Source organism: Syngnathus leptorhynchus, chromosome 2, assembly GCF_054491065.1.
Source record: "Syngnathus leptorhynchus isolate UIUO chromosome 2, UIUO_Slep, whole genome shotgun sequence".
Classification (NCBI taxonomy): Eukaryota; Metazoa; Chordata; class Actinopteri; order Syngnathiformes; family Syngnathidae; genus Syngnathus; species Syngnathus leptorhynchus.
In genome coordinates this window covers 16,510,258-16,530,800 of record NC_141196.1, presented here as the reverse complement: position 1 = coordinate 16,530,800, position 20,543 = coordinate 16,510,258, and the positions used below count along the sequence as shown (strand labels likewise).

Here is a 20,543-nt window from a genome sequence, read left to right as displayed (position 1 = left end):
AGGTTTTTTTTTTGTTTGTTTTATGCTGGACATGGTTGGCATTACTTTTAAACCTCTCCGCAGTAGTAAGACATGAGTGCCCATGCAGCATGATTTGTGTCTGTTGTCAACCGTCTCAGCACCGACATGACAGATGGGAAGCCTAAAGCTTTTTCTTCCTTCTGATCCACTACTTTGGAGGAAACTAGGGCCGCACACGTTGCATATTCACGCGTTGCGGGAAAAGTTCAAATATTATCTCATGCAGTTTTTGTCTATCTTGGGTCCCTGCACTATTTCTCTGAAATTCTACCTCTGCTGCGAAGAAGCTAAAAGTAAATATTGAATTGTCCTTTCTCTGTCCACTCCATCTTTTTCAAATCTTTCCTACCTCCAGAGATCTTGGAAAAAGCGAGAGAAAACTGAAAGAGATGAGGCAATAGAGAGAGATTCAACTCATTGGGGTATAACTTAAGTGGTTCTTGAAAGTTGCCGTGGAAACAGTCAGCTTCTGTAAAAAGGGGCCTCTTTTCCCAAAATTCTCTGGCTCTTCAAAAAGGGTTCCTTTCTACTGGAAACATACAGTATGAACCACATTTTATACAGTGACATGCTATGAAAAACCTTGAAAAATGTTCCAAACCTTGATAGTTCATGCATGGGAGAAATACAGTATGGGTGACTAAACAAAAGACTAGCCTGACCATCTTATTATTTATGTAGCAACCCACCCTATTTTCAGAGATGTGATCAATACTACTTAAGAGTGGGCGGAAATTATTTTGGTCTAAAGCATGTGCATGGGGTGCTAATGCCCAGCGCCATGCTGACTGAGTAAGGGAGAAATATGAGAAAGGGAATGAGTCATTTATGAACTGAATGCCCTGTTTGATAAGGAAATTTAAGATTGAAAAAACTACCACATAGATGTTTTCCTGATCACTGTGGCAAAGTTTCATGGTTGACTTACTTGATATCGGCACACTCACAGATCTTGTTAGAGTTCCTTTACAGATCATGTTTGATCAACTTTAGTCAAATTTAATACGGTTGGTCTTTCTAGACAAACGTTAAATACATTAAACCTTTTATCATGATATTATTCTGAGACCTGAGGAAAAACGTGGCCATCCATTTTCTATACCGCTTGTCCCTACGGGGGGCGCGGGCATGCTGGAGCCAATCCCAGCAGTCATCGGACAGTAGGCGGGGGACACCCTGAACTGGTTGCCAGCCAATCGCATGAAATACAGAGACGAACAACCATCCGCACTCACACCTCGAGGCAATTTGGAGAGGTCAATTGACCTACTAAGCATGTTTTTGGTATGTGAGAGGAAACCGGAGTGCCCGGAGATAACCCACGCGGGCACGAGGAAAACATGCAAACTGCACACCGGGAGTGTCAGAGGTGGAATCGAACCGTCACCCTCCTAACTCTGAGGCGGACGTGGTAACCAGTGCGCCACTGAGCAGCCGCCCGGAAAAAGTATATTTATGTTTTTTTTTTTTTTTCTCCTGCCACCTTTGAACTAAATCAGCAACTCGCAATGTCTAAATTGATATAGGTAAAAAATAAAGGCATAACTCCATTCCTGTTTAGTGTTGTGCGTGAGAGATGATAGCTTGTTTCATTCACCAATAAACGAGTTTAAAAAAAAACGAGAACACATGGTCACCAGCCTTCAGCACGAGAAGCATTTATTTTAAGGTTTTTTTTTCCCCCCCACCGTCACAGTCGCTCTGCACTGATTGTTTTTTTTTTTTTTTTTTTTGCTGTCTGTTTGTGTTAACCCCACCTGGGCAATGGGCTTGATCAGACTCCCTACAAGACTCAGTCGATGGGACAGCATTGAGTCTACCTTGCCAAGCTAATTTCTATCTGCTTGATCATTTCCACCAAATAGTTTTTAAATGATGCCTAACACATCAATCTCACTAAGATGCTCTGAGTATAAACCAAACTATATGTAAACTGAACGGCTCCTGGTGCCACCAGAAGTGTCTGATAGATAGCTATTCATGGAAGGTGTGAACAACCCTATTATCACCCCCCGTCCTACCCCTAATAAAAACAAAGAGTTAGAAGCACAACGCTCATCTTCATGCAGAGGCGCCAATGATCCAAAAGGACTTTGGAAAGATGAAAATACAAGTGAACATTGCCGCCCTCTCGCTTTCAGTTGGATTTAGGGAGGAGTAGCGCCGCGCATCCAGTTTGCACTCCTCTCCTCTCAAGCCAGTGTGAGTTTCTCACCAGCGCAGTGCGGCTTTAACAGGACTACAGCCCCGGAGTTTTCTGCTGGCTCCTCCTCCTTCTGTGATGTCAGCAGCGGGGAGAGCGGGTGAGGGAGAGAAGTGGGCACACACGGAGAGTTCACCCAATACTACCGAGACGTTTCCAGTTTAGCGCACCGCCTCAGCGAAGCGTCTATCCCGTCTCCGGCAAGTGTGCTGCACCGAGCCTCAGTTTGATCCATCTGGAGGAGGGAGGGGGGCGGACAAGCGATGCAAACTGTGCATCCCTCTTATTTGGGAATTTTTGTTTGTTTGTTTGCTCAAGATTGTAAAATTGAGTGTCTGCAAGTGTTCACCAAGAAGTGTATTTTTGGATGGAAGTTTTTGACGCACGTTTTAGCGCATTCGATTTTGACTTAATTAGATACAGTTAGAAAAACGAAGCTTGGACTGCTGAAGAGGAATTGTACTGGCATTCCATTTATAAACAAAGTTGTGTGCGTGTTTATTTCCTCCAGCTCTCGTGGACAACCGATTTTTGCGCATGGATAAGTTTTTGTAGTGGATATTTGTTTGTGGCATTATTTTTTCTTCTTCACGAGGATTATTGCCCTCGTCTAATGTCCACTTCAGCTCAATACATGGCACTTTATTCATGATTTTTATATTTTCCTTTTTGAAAATCAGTGATGCCTTTACGCGGAGGCAGCACTAACTGATTTTTCAGACCAGCCAAGCGAAAAAGGTAAGACATTTTGCTTTTTAATAGCTTTACTGAGAGGGTGGGAATTTGTTTGGCATTATGTGTCTGTTAAAACAATCGCCGAGCTCACTCGACATTCAAATTCCAACCAAAAATGCGCCATAGCGCACCGATTCAAAGTGGACATATATTATTAAGGCGATAGTGAGCCAGTAAATTGCGTCCCGATCTTCGCTGAGCAAAGGATACATCTGCCTTTCCCCTTGTGTGCACTCGATGTAGCAATATTTACAAGTGGAAAATATACATATTGTAGTAATATCAGAATTAATTGATGCTCCGATTTTTGAAAGTGCCTCGACTTTCTAGCGCGCGCCGTTCTCTGCATCTTGGCTGCAAAGCACGCTGCGTGGGTGCGCGGCAACAAGCGCGATCCGGGTCCAGCCGTGTGGAGCTGTCACAGTCTACTCTGTGACCTCGAGGGGGCAATCCGTTTGTTCCAGACCAATTTCCATTTTGCTCTTAGGAGACAAGTCGTCGTGATGTTTCTGTCGTCACCACTTAGGCTTGTTTGGGTCTCATACGTGCACTCAAATTTTCAACAGTACGATCATGCTTTCAGATGACTGAAATGTAGGAGGCTTAATTATATTCAGAAAAAAATTCTAAATTTGGCTGAAATAATATTGCAACATGGGTTGTTGCCTTTTTTTTTTTTTTTTGATAGTTCCAATACAGTTCATTTTACAGCTCCCACCACAACAATCAACTCTAAAGCATCAGGTGCAACATTATCACCAATTTGAAAGAGTATGAAAGTCAATGCATGAAAAGGTGTCATTGGACTAATTCATGGCTTGGGAAGGGTTGCTTGTGTGTTGTCTAACGTGTCGTAGAGCTTACTTCAAAATTATTTCCTCTTCCACTTTCACTCATTATATAGTATACATGACACAAACCACACAATAAAATGACGTTCAACACAAGCGCTGTCAAAAAATATCTCAATAGGATGCAATGCACTTATAAATGTCAGACTATTGCTACAATTACACTTAAAAAGATAAGCATGCATCTCTGATGGTAAACATTTTGATACATGTCATTTTGCACTTATAATTTAAAAAAAATTGGCTGTTGAGTGTATACTACATAAGCCACTGAAATATTTGTATGACCGACCCTAGCAAAGATGGTGTTTTACTTTCCCTTCAACAATTGTATTTTTTTTAAGTGTGCTCATATGCATATATTAGGCATATGCTGTCCATTACATTTGGCAAGGTTTCACACAGTTGTTAAAAGTGAAATACAGTTTTTTGTACTAAACTGACATCTCTTGTTGATTTGTTAACATCATTATTGTTATCGATGACACAGTCACCAGAGTGAGAAAGTTTTCTTTTGTCAGCAGTGATGGATGAACATTGACTGTCTTCTTGAAGCCCAATATTACAGCCGTTTCAATTTGTCATGTAGCAAATGCAGAGGGTAAGAACATGGATTTATATAAACTACAGAACTTATGTATTCTCAATCACTACTACTGCCAGGAAAAGCTACTGTGGCTGGTAATCTAAAATGAAAACTGCAAAATATTTTATTTGAATCATTATATTTTTTGCTAAACAAATACATTTAAATTACAGTGAACTCTGAAGTGAACTCGAAAGTTCTTAGCCTATGTTCAACTTTGTCAAGGTTAAGCAACAGTTTTCCGGTACTCTGTCCATTTCCAGCAGGACTATCTGTCGCCATTGTCGTAATTTCTGCAGGGAGAGCATATGTTATTCCTTAGGTACTTAGGGAAAATTGTGTCGGCTATCTGTAATTGTTCGGGGGGGCTAAAGCTGGTTTCATCAGGCTGTTGCCGATCTTTTAGAGCTGTTCAATTTGTTGACCCCAAGACAAGTCTTTTAAAAATTCCATTTCCATAATGATGATAAAGAACTTTGCTCTGATAAAGAAGTCTCAATGTTTTTGGGTCGTTAGGCTATAAACGCACTTGATTGTTTAAGATCTCTTTTGGGGTGAACAGCGATTGTACAGTATATTTGGCCTTCCGCTCAGCCAGTAAATCCAAACAGCAGGAAGACTTGCCCGTCATACCGTCATGAAAAGTGATCCAGTGCAGGCCTACTACTCTTCAAGTTGTCTCCCAAGAGGGAAGCTTGGGTTCACCGACTGAATCCAACCAGCCGTCTGGACCTTAAAATAGCATTTCTGTAGACTATTAAAATGTAAGCAACGGAGACACACAGAGTGACACTTATATTTTACCAGCTGATCCTCTTGGTTGACTTGGTCCCTGCCCCTGTGGACAAAACAGAAAAGACAGAGTAATTGTGTGTAGTGAAATGCACTAATGTTGCCATATTGTTCTGGAAACAAAGGATTCAAGTAAGATGATATTGTTAATTGATTGTATTGCTGCGGCTCGAATTTGAATTGGTGAAGAACTCCACTGCATCATACCAAGATGAACAATTGCTAAGGTACATTAAATGAGGGGTAAAGTACAGTATTAGAATCACCTCTCAGTCAAATGTAATGGTGCTTCATACCATTTCTAACTGATGTAAAAAAAAACTGACCAGTCTTTTGTTAGATTTACAGTTATTTTAGCGTACAATTTTACTGTGTAAGGTGTTATCGCCATTTGACAAAAAAAAGGCCTTATATTTATCTGAATTGTACATGTCTGCAAATCTCAAAGTTTAACTATAATATATATATATATATTGTTTTGAATTCTAGCAAAATATTATTCTCAGCCTACAATAACCTTGACAAGTTACTGAGACTCAAATACAGATACGCACACATCCACCCTCTCATACTTTTAGAAAACTATTGTCATGTTGTGAGGAATACACAAGATACGTAGATGATTATTTGATCCTTCCTACTTTATTTCATTTTCACTGTGGTGAATCACTTTTCATTTAAATTCAAACTTCATCATGCACCTTGGAGTGCTTTGCGATTGTCACCATCTGATATGACACACTTCAAAGTGTTCTACACTTGCTGATGGGATGTGTAACCCATCCATATTTTGATGCAGCAGCACAGTTCTACTTGTGCTATTCACACAATTTAAGTAATCCTCACACTGATCAATGTCAGCTGTCTTCTCGTCTAACTGTTCTTTAATGAGTCTCGTGCGGCCGCTTTACAACACGAATGAAAAGAAACTCCTTGCAATTAATGCCATTAAAAAATGGCTAAATTAAATTCTTATTTTTAATCAATTCCCCTTTGTCAGTGGGTTTAGGGCTTCAGTAGGTGGGATTGCTTTGCCAAGAAAGAGGACCCCTGTAGTGCAATTTAGGTGTTTATGCATGCCTTTTCCTACAGGTTATTTTTTTTAATCTTGTAAAATAGCTAGAAAATTCATTCATCATTATTTTATTCCTGTACCCAAAGAGCTACATTTTGTGTGTGTGTGTGTGTGTGTGTGGTGGGGGGGGGGGGTCAAAATGGAATGATAAAAAAAAAACATTCTAAATTTATAGTGCAAATATGTTGCACTATAAAATTCTCATTGGGTGCTGATGATAATTGACTCATTTAGACTCATCGTCAATACAATGTTTCTTTTAGTAAACACTTACTTAAAACACAACTAATCTCTCTGTCAAATCATTCAGTGACACGTAATATTTGCAAAATACCAAGTTTAACAACTGGTTGAAAGAATCACGTCACAAAAAGTGGCTATTTAGCTGCAGTCCACCATTATTTTCCACATCGTTTTTTGTGTTTTAAATTGGACTGAACTGAATTCAATTATCATTGCACGTACGGAGCAACAAAATTGGTTCAATGTAATAGAAACACATTTGTTGTAGAAATTAGGGTTTTTAAACATAAAATGAAAAATGAACATGACCTCAACGATGGGCTGTTGTTGAGTCACATCCATGTTATGACAACTCTTCCGGACCATTTGAATCTGCTAAAAAAAGAAGTGCCAAAACAGGACAGTAATGCACAATTCTGAAAGATTTGCTCATCTTAAAAAAAAAAATAAAAAGGATAATTGACCTTTAATCTCCTACATACTGTCGTCATTCAAATGAATGTTTTCCACCATCCATCCGTTTCCTAGTAACTGCAGCATCATATTGATTGTCAGTCTAATAAATGGACAATTCATTGCCATCTTAAAAACAAATGCATTTAATTTCTATTTAAAAAAATGGTAACACAATGGATCAAGGGAATATATACTGTGGATTGTATTTCAGAAATATATCTGAAAAATCCTCACACTAATTCCAAATAGCTGTCTGTCCCGTTCCACTACACATGGTCGTTCACAAAATACTCGGGAGCTCAATTGTTTACGTTGGAAGCAAATTAGGCTTTCTATTAATAGCTGCTGTCAAGTGTTACAACTCACAGTGATGCACACGCATGCATGCAAGCATCAATGCGGAACGCCTTCTCCTGCTCAGCTGATGCTCAGTTATGAGCTGTAGTTATGCACTGCATTGATTCACACACATTTGACGTGAATGGAAGGTCTTATGTGCACAATCTGTAAATGCAAACTATTTTACGGCCACTAGTTCACATATTGTTGAGACCCAAAAAATGACACGTTTTATTGAATTTGAGTACATAGATAGATAGAATATGTGAAATGTTAACCTTTGTCTCCTCTTGCCGCATGGACGTTAGCAAAGGTTAATGTTGTAAAATTACCTTTAATTTGCTTGCAAGGACATTGGAGGGATGGGTGTTCATAACTTGCTTAGATGAATAGGTCACCACTGCAGCAGGATTTGAACAAAATGTACATTCTGGCATTGACGTTATCTGTCCTTTTCCCCCTTTGTGTTTTTGTTGCACTCTCTCGAGACAGAATTGCTTCTGTGGAAGTGAAGCTCCATCCACTATTGAGTATGAACTTAGCAAGTCAGACTTATGTGCTGGTGGTCTTCCTCACCTCCACGGTCTTCATATGCCAGGCCCAGGAGAGAGACTACACAGTGAAGGAGGAGCAGCCAGAGAACGTCCGCATTGGGAACCTGCGCAGGGATCTCGACCTCAACTTGGACCCAAACATCCGGCTGTCCTCACCCCTGCAGTTCAAGCCTGTCTACAAGACAGGGGACGTGCCTTTGGTGAGGGTGGAGGCCAACACGGGGGAGATCTTTACAACCAATCACCGAATCGACAGGGAGAAGCTTTGCTCCGGGGTTTTCGCAGAGAAACGCTGCTATTATGAAATAGAGGTGGCTGTCTTGCCTGACGAGATCTTCCGACTGGTCAAGATCCGCTTCCTGATTGAGGACGTCAATGACAACGCCCCCCTTTTCCAGTCCACGGTCATAAACATCTCAATCCCAGAGAACACTGCCATTAACACCCGGTACCCGGTGCCCTCTGCATTTGACCCCGATGTCGGAATCAATGGGATCCAACATTACGAGCTGGTCAAGGTGAGAATGATCCCTGTTCAATCCTACAGTTAAATATTTTTTTCTAATTGGACTTCTTGTTTGTCTTAATAAGGGCCTGTTGTTGCACCAGGTGTGTGCCACATTGTAGTTGCAATTTCCCTCAGAGTGCTGTTAAGTCTGTGAAACCAAATAAACGTTAAATTGCCTCATCATATTTTTACAGACACACAGCAAACCGACTGGCTTTGAAATCGGAAGTCAAGCATATTTTTCAATTATTTTATTTTAGTTTTTGTAACAAACGAAAAGGAAGAGTTCAACGATATTACAGACGACAATATAAAGTTTTGGTTGACTTGCATGATTTGTTTTTGTGGGCTATAGAAAATGATGATTTGCATAAACGAACAAACAATCGAAATAGGATTTTTCTAGACAAATAATTCCAGTAAAGTCAAACTCTAGGCACATACTGAATATCCTCAGTCACATCTATTCCAAAGGCTATCGTTCACATCATGTTTTTTAATGGTGAGTTAGGTAAAAGTAGTAAAGATTGGATACTGATTCCCCCATGGACTCTGTAAAATTAATTACTTTTAGTGAACATTAGTGTCTTTTTGTGATTCATAAAATAAGCAGTCCTGTGCAGCAGACACTAACCCATAAAGAATACTTATCAGCTACCCCATTAGTGAATAAGCATCCCGCTGCATCCCACTGTGCTTAACAGGGTATGCTACCTTGGCTTTTTCCACAGGTTTTTGCTTTTTTTTTTTAACCCTAAAGCAAACAAGCAAACCTTTTAACATCACTTTTACTACTGATCTCTCAATTGCTGTATGGCTGCAGAGCATTTCCACACATAATTATAATCCTACATTGAAATATGATTATATATACCATAGATATATCATGTCTACAATGTTTTATAAAAATAATGAATGCTCCCATGTGCAAATTTATGAGGATATGCTGGCGTACCATTTAAAGAAATCAGAAAATGCAGTCACAGCAACGAGTGGATTGCCCAATTCGCTGTATGGGTTGAATATGTTACATTAAAGCTGGTAGAGAAGAATTGCACAGTTTTATCCAAACAGACGCCTTATGCAGAATGAGAGAAAACCTTTCATCGCCTGCCGTATTTTCTGGACTATAAGCCGCTAGTTTTTGCACAAGCTTTGAACCCTGTGGCTTTTAGTGCAGTGCAGAGTTTTATGATGTATGATTTGTGCATATTCTCTTACATTTGGAAGTTAAACACTAAAACACCTGCATCTGATAGTCCAGTGCGGCTTATATATGAATAAAACAGGATTTCCAACAAATTTTAGATGGTGGAAAACATGCCTTGGGAATTGATGAAAAACACAAATGAAGTTTAATTTAACTGTGTTCACAAGGACCCTGGAGGAAAGCTCAGACAGTGTAAATAAAGGGATATGCATAGTGAGACAAATGAAAAGTCCATCTTGGAGTCGCAAATTAAGTTGACATTGTTTTGGTAAAGCCGTAATCATCAACATCCCTGTCTGCTGTAAAAGCAATTTGCATTTTTAAAGAGTCTTCCCTACTTCCAAGGTCTCTCCAGCGCAATGTCCTGAATTGTTCATGCCTGGAAAATCACCAAGCAAATGTGCTCATTACAATGATCATTTGCAATCATTTCCGTTGTCCTTTTTCCACAATATAAAGCGCTCTAAAACTCGCCCAGTCTGCGATTGTATTATCTTTCACAGAAAGTTCCTCTAAGAGCATCCTTGGCACAGTATCCCTGATTTATTCTCTCTCATTATACTTATATTGTATTTGTGATTAATTTTCTTGTGTTCCTGGTTCCATGTGTAAAATTCAGCAGGGATCATTAAAAACTGCCAGAGACATTTCCAACTCTGGTATGTTTTCTTTTTTTTTTTTTTTCTTTTTTTTTACTTAAATTGTAGAAAGAATTAGTAGGGAAAGAATGTGCAAGCAAGTCCAAGAATAGCTCTTGGCTGCTCAGCCACCCTTGGACTACCAATATAGGGTCCTGTGAGATTTTACTGGAAAGCACACAACAATGTAAAAATTGCTACCATTGTGCTTTACAAATTCACTGTCAATCTACATTTAATGTGACTGAGTTTTACAACAAAATATCTCTGTGCATCTTTACACTTTTCCCAGGCTAAAGAGGGTAACTGTGTAATTTTGTCCCACAGAGTGCTTCAATACAGCAAACAAAAGTTGGTAATCAGGCTTTTGAGAGTGTTTCTGGCATTGCTGTGGTCCAATGGAGTGTTTGTCACAACACCTGAACTGCAAAAATAGGCATCCTTTGAAATGGTCAAGGTCAAAAAAAGCAATCCCATGCATGAATGGAGAAAAACGAAGAAGCAGATAATATCAATGTACAGTCTGCATTCCTGGGATAACGCAGTATCCATCAGTGAAACATACTTAGGACCCAAAGATATTCAGCTTTTTTTTTTTTTTTTTTTTTTTTTTTTTTTTTTTTTTTTTGCTGGGAAGGTTGGCTTTGCTTTTCTCATACTGACCCCTTTTTTTATCCCACCGAATGAATTTGCAGCATCACACACTACATTAAACCGACTTTCATCTGTGTCAGCGTCTTCATACACATTTAAAGTGGGTGTCTTGTTCAAGTCACCCCGTGTAGATCAATGTGCTGCTGTCGGCTATAAAGGCTATGTCTCACTGATAAACTGCACGATGAAGTGGATTTCTGCAAGTCAATTGGCCGATCTCAATCCCGCCTTGATTAAGTATTCAACCACTGACCTTCATTCCAGTGTACATTGGAATGTTGTGGTTTTGGCTTTCACACTATCAACTATTGTGTGGTATGAATGGAAATATACAAATATTGTACTTTCTCTGATTTCTGGAAATTACTGTTATCAATTTGGTTCTTTTATGTGGCTTTGCAATGGCATCTCTCAGCACAAATTCAACCTCCATCACAGTTTTGAACATTTTATTGAAAGCAGAATTGAAATACCTTTAATTTTTCTTGGTGGAGCAGTATCAATATTAATTCTTACCCCCAAAAGTTGACCTTTTTTGCTTCCTCTTATTAGTCTGCTTGATGAGAGGATATAATTGTCTTTATTTTTCTTTGTCTCAGTCAAATTTAATAAATCACATTTTGCCACCAAAATTGATAAGTTGTGGCAATAACGCTTGTAGAGTGAGAAACTAATGTTAGTTTATTCTTATTTTCCTAGCTGGCACTGCAAACCCACTTGTCCAAACTGTTCTGCATTGTTAGATTTGGAACCTTTTATTTTCTCTATCTTCAAGTCTTGCAGTCTTGTTTTCTCACAGTCTCCATGATGGTGGGGTGGGTTGACACACAATGCTGCTGAGACTATGGTTCAGCCTGCGATCTCCCTTGAATACAAGTGCGCTCCTTCCCAGCTCATCTCGTTCTGATAGGGTCCCTCCCATTAGTCATGTTCTGTCAATGTTTTTTTTCCACGGATGAAATTTTGATGCTCGGCTGCTTTTGGAGCACGTTTGTGGCCCTGGCAGAGTTGAATGAGGCACCCCTGCAGGGCTCAGCTCCTGAGTTAGTATTAGCGGGGGGTCACATACTGCCGTTCAACTAATGTTTGATCGTATTAGTTTTCAGTCAACAACTGCTATAATTCACTAACCTATCATCATGGACAAGTGCCTATTATTTGTATGTTCTCTCTCTCTCTCTCTCTCTCTCTCTCTCTCTCTCTCTCTCTCTCTCTCTCTCTCTCTCTCACTCACTCACTCACTCACTCACTCACTCACTCACTCACTCACTCAACCATACGCGTGTACACGCACACACACACACACACACACACACAGATTATTTATGCATGCCTTGCCTCTTTTTTCTCACTGACTTTTTGTGTCTGTCTGCCTGCCTGTCTGTCTACCTCTCTTTCTCTATCTCCCTTTCCTCCTGTGCTCGCTTCGACCCCCATCACCACCACCACCATCACCACCCTATGCTTACATCCTCCCCCTTCTTTTTAGATCTCTGCATAGAGCCATACCATACTCTAGATTACTCTATATTCGTAAATTAAGCACATGGTTTAGTGTAGAACCCGCAAAATGCATTTGCTTCCTGTCCCACTAGATGCACCTCCAAGTTACGTACTGTCAGGTTTATTTGTGTGCATAGTGTTTTACGATGGCCAACTAGGTTTCCATCCGTACCATGACTGCTGTTGTAAATGTTTAGACACTTTAAACATCTCTCTGGCATTTACAGCAATTAGAGCATGTCACATTTTACCCTCACTTTTGTTTCATGACCATCCCGTTTTTGTCCACAGTAGTCTGAAAGAGGGCTGTTGTGAAATATAATATAAAAATGGCTGGTTTCTCTCAGCATTATAGAGGTGCAAGGGCTTACATGAGGGTGATTATTGTCACTACAGTCCCTCTGATATATTCTTAACCAAATCTCAATCTCCTCTGAGCTTTAACAAGGTCATCATCTTGACCAAAGAATGCATCTGCTAAAACCTGTGGTGCTGTCTGGAGAAGAGGGATGAGAAGTCATCCCTTGCTCATCATCTGCTAACACTTCCTCTGTTGTCATCACACAACGATTTTCATTTAAATTAGGCAGATGTGATTACATGGTGTACTCCTACGTCCACCTTAGTGCCCTGATAATTATCTAATCATCTAAAAAATGTTAGCTAATTTGTGTGGTATGAATGGAAATACCTTGACATTCTTAAACTCCTCTAGCCTTTCTGTACGTGTAGTGACAACCAGAGCAACCTACGACGTGACGTGGTCTGCACACTTAGCAGTTTGGAGCTGCTTTGTCCTTCTTTCTCAGCCTAAGGGTTTCGAGTGAGTGATTCCTAGTAGTATTTTGGCCTTCCCTTGGCCTGCCTTAGATCTTATCGCAATCCACCACACTAATTCCGCATTCAGGAGTGTGCAGCTTGTGTGATAGCTCTCCTCAACTTATTGAAATGCACTGAGTGCTGTCTTGTCAGCTGTAAAATTGTGTGAAACCAAGACAAAAGCATCAAGGAAATGCTGGTTCAAATATTGTGTAACATTCCTTTTGTTGCAGCCTAACTCAACATTCCACTATTAATTAATATGAATATGTCAAAAAGCATTGCACTAATTCTCAGCTACTGTGCTGATGCTGTAAGCCATTCATAGAACAGATAATTGAAGAGTATTGATACGCAATAGAAACCCAAGATTATTGCTAGAATTGCCTCTGGTGCATTTGATTAGAAATCTTTTTCACAAATTCTGTACATTTTCACAAATTTTGTTAAAACCGTGTCTCTGCATTCCTGCATGCCATAATATACTTGAAAAGGTACTCTGAGAGATCATTGTTGCTGCGGTGGCTGATTTTAAGTAGTTCTGTCAATCGTGTTGACAACACTCTCTGGAAGCAATTTGTTTCTGAGGACACAATCATTTACATGCTGCACCTGCACGTTCCCACGTGTCGACTTCATGCTGGCACAAGGACGGTCCTAAATTCTATAAACCCTCAAGGAGTCGTGTGTACACAATATCCTGACTTGAACAAGGAAAATGTATGTATCTTAATCACATTTGATGGCTGTGCCTAGATGGAAGTAATCACTTCCAACATTATGTGCAGCATGAAGCTTATCTTTTTAAAGAGAACCCTTTTTCTTCTTTCACCATGAAACTGCTTCTGACTGAAAGAGCTTCAAAGGGCTTCTTTGTTTCATAATGTGCATGCAGCTCATTCATGGGCTTGATCTTTTTATTTCCTCTCTCTCTCTCTCTCTCTCTCTCTCTCTCTCTCTCTCTCTCTCTCTCTCTCTCTCTCTCTCTCTCTCTCTCTCTCTCTCTCCCCCCCGCTCTCTCTTACACCACCCTCTCCTCCCCTCCTCACCACCACCCTATGCTTACATCCGCCCCCTTCATTTTGGATCTGTGCATAGGACCATACCATATTCTGTTGGAAATTCTCAACACTAGTGCTATCTATGGAGATGAATGCAATTAAGTTCACAATTACTGCCAGTTTTGCCAGTTCAGTTTCTTATTAGGTATCACGTATATTTGTTCCCCTGTGTTATACTCTTCAATTAAGCACATCTTGAAAAAGACAGGCCGTCTTGATTTAAGATTCTTCACATCACAAAATAACGTAATTTGGTCTTGAGGTGTGTTTGAATTAGGTCGCTAATCTTTCTTGTAATTTCTTTACCACAATGCTTTTTAATAAAGTTGTGTAAACCAACTTAGGGTCTTGAGTGATTATAGTGAGTGGTCACATTTAAAAAAAACAAAAATTGATCAATTAACATTTGTGTTGTGAAGCTTGCATTGTTTGGTTGACTGGAACTTTGAGGTTGATTGTTGATGAGTATGTTTTGAATTTGTGATGTGATCATAGTAAATACTGCTGCCTTGTTTCAAGCTATCTCTTGCTAATAAAGTGTACTCTTTTCATTCATGACACTGAAATTACAGGACGAGAATTAATTTACCTAAAGAACTACATTAACAGCACTTGACAGTATCGGTATCACAGTCCAACGAATACGAGGGACTGATAGCATGCATATACACTTAAGTAACCGTAAGTTCGTATGGTATATACTGTCATTTCATGTAAGAGCAAGGATGTGACCATTTCTATATATTTATTTATTTATTATTTTTTTTTGGGGTCTTTTCAGAGTGTCGGAGAATTTGGCTTGGACATCATTGAGACGCCAGAGGGTGACAAGTGGCCACAGTTGATTGTTCAGCAGAACCTAGATCGTGAGCAGAAGGACACCTTTGTCATGAAGATAAAGGTTGAAGATGGTGGCAACCCTCCCAAGTCCAGCACTGCTATTCTGCAAGTCACCATCTCAGATGTCAACGACAATCGTCCTGTCTTCAAGCATAGCGAGTTGGAAGTCACAGTACCGGAGAATGCCCCCACGGGAACATCAGTTGTTCAGCTTCATGCAACGGATGCAGACCTAGGGTCCAACGCCCAGATCCACTTCACCTTCAGTAACCAGATCTCTGCCTCGACCAAACGTCACTTTGCCATTGACAGCACAACGGGACTAATCACTGTAAAGCAGTCGCTGGACAGGGAGCTCACTCCTGTTCACAAACTTATTGTTCTGGCAAGTGATGGCAGTTCCACACCCTCCAGGGCCACGGTGACTATAAATGTTACAGATGTTAATGACAATGTTCCCTCCATTGACACTCGCTACATAATCAACTTGGTGAACGGGACTGTGCTTTTGTCTGAGAATGCTCCCCTCAACACCAAAATAGCGCTCATCACAGTTACAGACAGAGATGCAGATCTCTATGGAAAAGTCACTTGCTACACTGACCATGATGTTCCATTTCGGCTGAAGCCTGTCTTTAATGATCAGTTTTTACTGGAGACAGCTGCTCCCCTCGATTATGAGACAACTCGAGAGTATGCAATTAGGATAGTGGCCTCGGATAGAGGAACGCCTCCTTTGAACACTTCAGCTATGGTTTTAATTAAAATCAAGGATGAGAATGACAATGCGCCCATCTTCCCCCAGCCCGAAATTCAACTTTCCATACCAGAGAATAATGACCCGTCCTCACAGTTAATAAAAATCAGTGCCACTGATGCAGACAGCGGACATAATGCAGAGATTATTTATACCCTTGGCCCTGATGCACCCGATGGGTTTAATATAGACAGACGGTCAGGAATCCTTTCCGTTGGCAAACGACTGGACAGAGAGAAGCAGGAGAAGTACTCATTCACTGTCATAGGCAGGGACAATGGTTCATCGTCCCTACAGAGCAATGTCACTGTCAGGCTAATCGTTCAGGACCTTAATGACAACAGCCCTGCTTTCACACACCCCGAGTACAACTTCTATGTGCCTGAAAACCTTCCACTCTTTGGAACTGTGGGCTTAATTACAGTGACAGATGCAGATGCGGGAGAAAATGCTGTTGTAACCCTGTCCATTTTGAATGGGAAGGATCATTTCATCATTGACCCTCAAACAGGTGTAATCAAGCCCAATATCACTTTTGATCGAGAGCAGCAGAGCTCTTACACATTTATGGTCAAGGCAGTGGATGGAGGGCAACCCCCTAGCTCTTCCTATGCCAAGGTCACTATAAATGTGGTTGATGTAAATGACAATCGCCCCGTGTTTGTTGTTCCTGCTTCCAATTACTCATATGACCTCGTGCGGACCACCACTACCCCTGGTGATGTTGTTACAAGAGTGTTTGCCATTGACAATGACACAGGTATGAATGCTGAGCTGCAATATAGCATTACCAGCAGCATCATCATCACATCTCGAGTCTCCCCTCGAGGGCTTTTTTCCATTGACAAAACAACAGGCAACATAACACTGCAGGAGAAAATTGTGGCGGCGGATCAAGGACTGCATAGGCTGGTTGTCAAAGTCAAAGATCTCGGGCAGCCAGAATCATTACAAGCTATTGCACTCATTCACTTATTTGTCAATGACACGGTTTCAAATGCCACGTTTATCCAAGAACAGCTGCAGAAAAGTATGGAGACACCACTGGACCGAAACATAGGGGACAGTGAGTTAACACCTCAGGCTAACGGATATGTGATTGTTGTCATAGCGATCATCGCTGGGACTATGACTGTCATCTTGGTGATATTTGTCACTGCCTTGGTGCGCTGCCGACAGACACCCAGACACAAAGTGGTACAGAAGGGCAAGCAGAGCGGCGAGTGGGTGTCACCTAACCAAGAGAACCGTCAAATCAAAAAGAAGAAGAAGAGAAAGAAGCGATCCCCAAAGAGCCTCCTCCTGAACTTTGTGACCATAGATGAATCTAAGCCTGACGACCCCACACATGAGCATGTTAACGGTACGCTGGATCTCCCTGTGGAGCTAGAGGAGCAAACCATGGGGAAGTACAACTGGGCCACCACACCCACCACCTTCAAACCTGACAGCCCAGACTTAGCCAAGCATTACAAATCTGCGTCCCCTCAGCCTACATTTCAAATCAAACCGGAGACACCAGTGGCCCCAAAGAAGCATCACGTGATCCAGGAGCTGCCTTTGGACAACACATTTGTGGTGGGCTGTGACACGCTCTCCAAGTGCTCATCGACGAGCTCCGACCCATACAGTGTCTCAGACTGCGGCTGTCAGGGAGGATTCAAGACTCCTGGGCAAATCGCCACCCGACAGGTAATTCATGACTTCCTTTTTCAACCCACCCACAATAGTCCCCATTCCTACTACACCTCACGCCACAAGGTAGTTGATATGACAGGAGGAAGGTGGCGGTATGCAGCACCAATACGTTCGGGGATAAGCCAAGAAAACGTTTACATGAATGTAATTTGCACTTGAAAATTATACTGAAATTCAACACACGTGTGAGGCGACATAATTGTGTATGCCCCCTCCTCGTTTGTAACCAATCAGAATTGCATAATCATTTACATGTGGTAGGTTAAGTTCATATTTAGAGCTTGATTACCAGCAGCAATTCAATTATGATTGCCGGGTCTTTTGAATTTGGGGATCGTATTTTTTATCATGTATCATACTTTTTGTCACCATCACTCAGTGTGAGGTCAAACATTGGCCTAAAGTTTTTTAATTCTTTCATTATTCTTAGATGATGGCTGAAATCAACAATTCAGATGAATAGCTATTGTGTTTGCACTTAATTTTAAACATCATCAACCCAAAATTTACAAATCTGCTTCACGGGGCTGTTTTGCTTAAGACTCAACCACTACACATAGTTAACCATCAGAGCATCTTCAGTAATTAATTTGCACTGTTGGCTGTGATTACTATTGCGAGGAAGACCATTATTATTTTTATAAAAATCCATCCATCAATCGATTGGGGTTATTCCACATGCACTTCAAAATTGAATGCTTGCATCTTAGACGTTTTTCGACTTTGGCATGAGCAGTGATTACTGAACTGAACAGATTTATTCGTGGTCAAGGGCCGAGTTAAGCTGTGTGCAAATATTTAGACTATCCATTTAAACCAAGCAAGCAAAAAATAAACACAGTAACTGGATTGACAGAGACTTCTCACTTAATCAGCAATTCATTTTGGAAAATGTGAAACTGTCCTGTTTTTATTGTACAGGGAGTTGTTTCATAGGAAAACGTTTCATGGACAAGCTCATTTAAATGAGGTAGTACAGCAAAGGCTTATGATTCCATAAAGAGAAATGTGCCAAACGCGAAGTACCCCAATAAATAAAAGCGGATGAGGGAAATAAATGTAAATCAGAGGTAAGGAGAGGTGGCCTTGCTCGGTGCCGACAGCGAGAGTACAGTGCTGCGGGGAAGACGAAGTACTACTCGGGGTGGGGGGGAAGAAGAGGGGTCGAGGGATCAAGGTGACGCAGAGCTTTGAGACCAATATACTTAAACACCAAGGGAGCACTAGTCCATAAAAAGCCTGCCTGTCCGACGTTGCATTTAGCTCATAAACGTTCTTCTTTAATGACCCCAATTATTGTTATAAATTGCATATGCAGATGCACTTTCAGTACTTTGTTTGAATTAGCTCAAAGAGTATACACGTTGAGGTTTGTCTTTTTGCTGTGTTGTAGTTTGTATTTGAAAAGATACTGAGGAGCTCTGAAGTCAAATTTCCAATACATGACGTATAAGCAACATACAGTATTTCGGGCACACTGGTATATGATCCCAAAATAGCTACACATTTGAAAACATAAATCGGGTACTGCAAACCGAGGTTGCGATCTATTCAGTGGCAAATGATTGTTTTGTTTTTGTCTTGTGTGATTTCATTTTTGTCTTTACCCTTTTGGTGGATTTGGTGCTTCTTTGGTTGGCTTTCGTTTTTGTCATGGTTACATTTGTGAAAGCTACCATTCTTTTTTTATGAGGTCTTTGCTTTTGTTGGTTGCTTTCACTTTTCCAATCATGCGTGTGTGTGTGTGTGCGTGTTTATTTTGTTGTTGTTGTTGTTTTTTTTTTTGCATTTTGATTCTTATCCTTTATTTTATTTATAACATCAATAGCAACCCTTAACATTACTCTTGGCATGATTTGGCTAAATGACTGTTTATCCCATGAAGTATTGTGCTCACGATAATTTACGAGGACACCCACACTGAGCCTTTCATCCACCTTTCTTTTTAAAACCTGCTTAAAAGCCATGCTCTGACACGGTGTATAATACATAAGCCGACTACAGCCTCGAGTCCCAAAGATTTAATTCATAATTTGTTTATGTGACACAGTCGACTTGACAGAATGATTCCCCGACCCTCATTTTGGTTGTGGCTGTCCCAAAATATCCAAAAATATACCGCTCAAGTTTCTCAATTCCAAATTGTCGATCTTGGATTTTGAGCATTGTGAATTGCAACTGATTTTCACTTGCTTGTCGGTGAGCTAAAGTCTTCTTAGAACCAATTTGAAAATCAATGCATATATGATAACCAAATATTCTATCCAATTGTATTTTGCTCTGTTGAACTTTGATTGATATTTTGTATTCTCATCCTTGAGTCACAAGCCCCAAAATACTTTCAATATTTTCAAGATAATTAAGTCCTCACCGGTCGAAATTACCAACCGTATTTTCATCTTCTGCCCCCTTAAGCAATTGACAAGTGATGGCTCCCACTTTAGACATTAGATTTCCCTCCAGTTTTAAAAGTGATTATTTAAAGCCTGTGTCATGAAGAAAAACGCATGATGAAAATCGGTGGCTGCAAAGGTTAATTAAATGCACTAAAGGGTTAATCACTCATAATACAGTATGATTAAAATCACTGTAATTAGGTTTGGTATAAGGCTGATAAGAGGAGGGAAGGAGGCAGTGATCCTCTAAGATGACACTTGGGTGTATCAGCCTCAGATGCCAGATTGATGTTGTAATAGGTGTTTGTTTATTGGCGCTCTTTTATACAACAATCTGTGCGTCACATACTATTTGGTCTGCCTTTTCGAATACATTTATGAATGAGGAGTGAAGTAGCATTTTTTTGTTCAACAATTAATTTTTGGAGACCGTTTCAAGTGAGGTTCTCAAACTGTGTAATTTGGAACCACTTTGGCCAAGGCACCACCATATGAATTAAAAACAAGCAATGACAGTTGTGTCTGTTTTTCTGTTTGGTGTATGGAAGTGGTTGTTGAGTACTTCATAAACCTATCCCCGATTGCTGCCTTGTAGGTATTTACT

General features: G+C 40.5%; 1 protein-coding gene across 1 annotated transcript in view; it reads left to right on the top strand.

Annotated features, from left to right (window-relative positions):
- pcdh11 (protocadherin 11) overlaps positions 1 to 20,543 on the top strand; it is a 227,548-nt gene that overhangs the window by 90,394 nt on the left and 116,611 nt on the right. Inside the window, exons 4-6 of the mRNA XM_085906694.1 lie at positions 7,794 to 8,130; positions 8,165 to 8,373; positions 15,030 to 17,537. Coding sequence (XP_085762820.1) covers positions 7,794 to 8,130; positions 8,165 to 8,373; positions 15,030 to 17,537 — 3,054 coding nt within the window. The remainder of the gene's footprint in view (positions 1 to 7,793; positions 8,131 to 8,164; positions 8,374 to 15,029; positions 17,538 to 20,543) is intronic.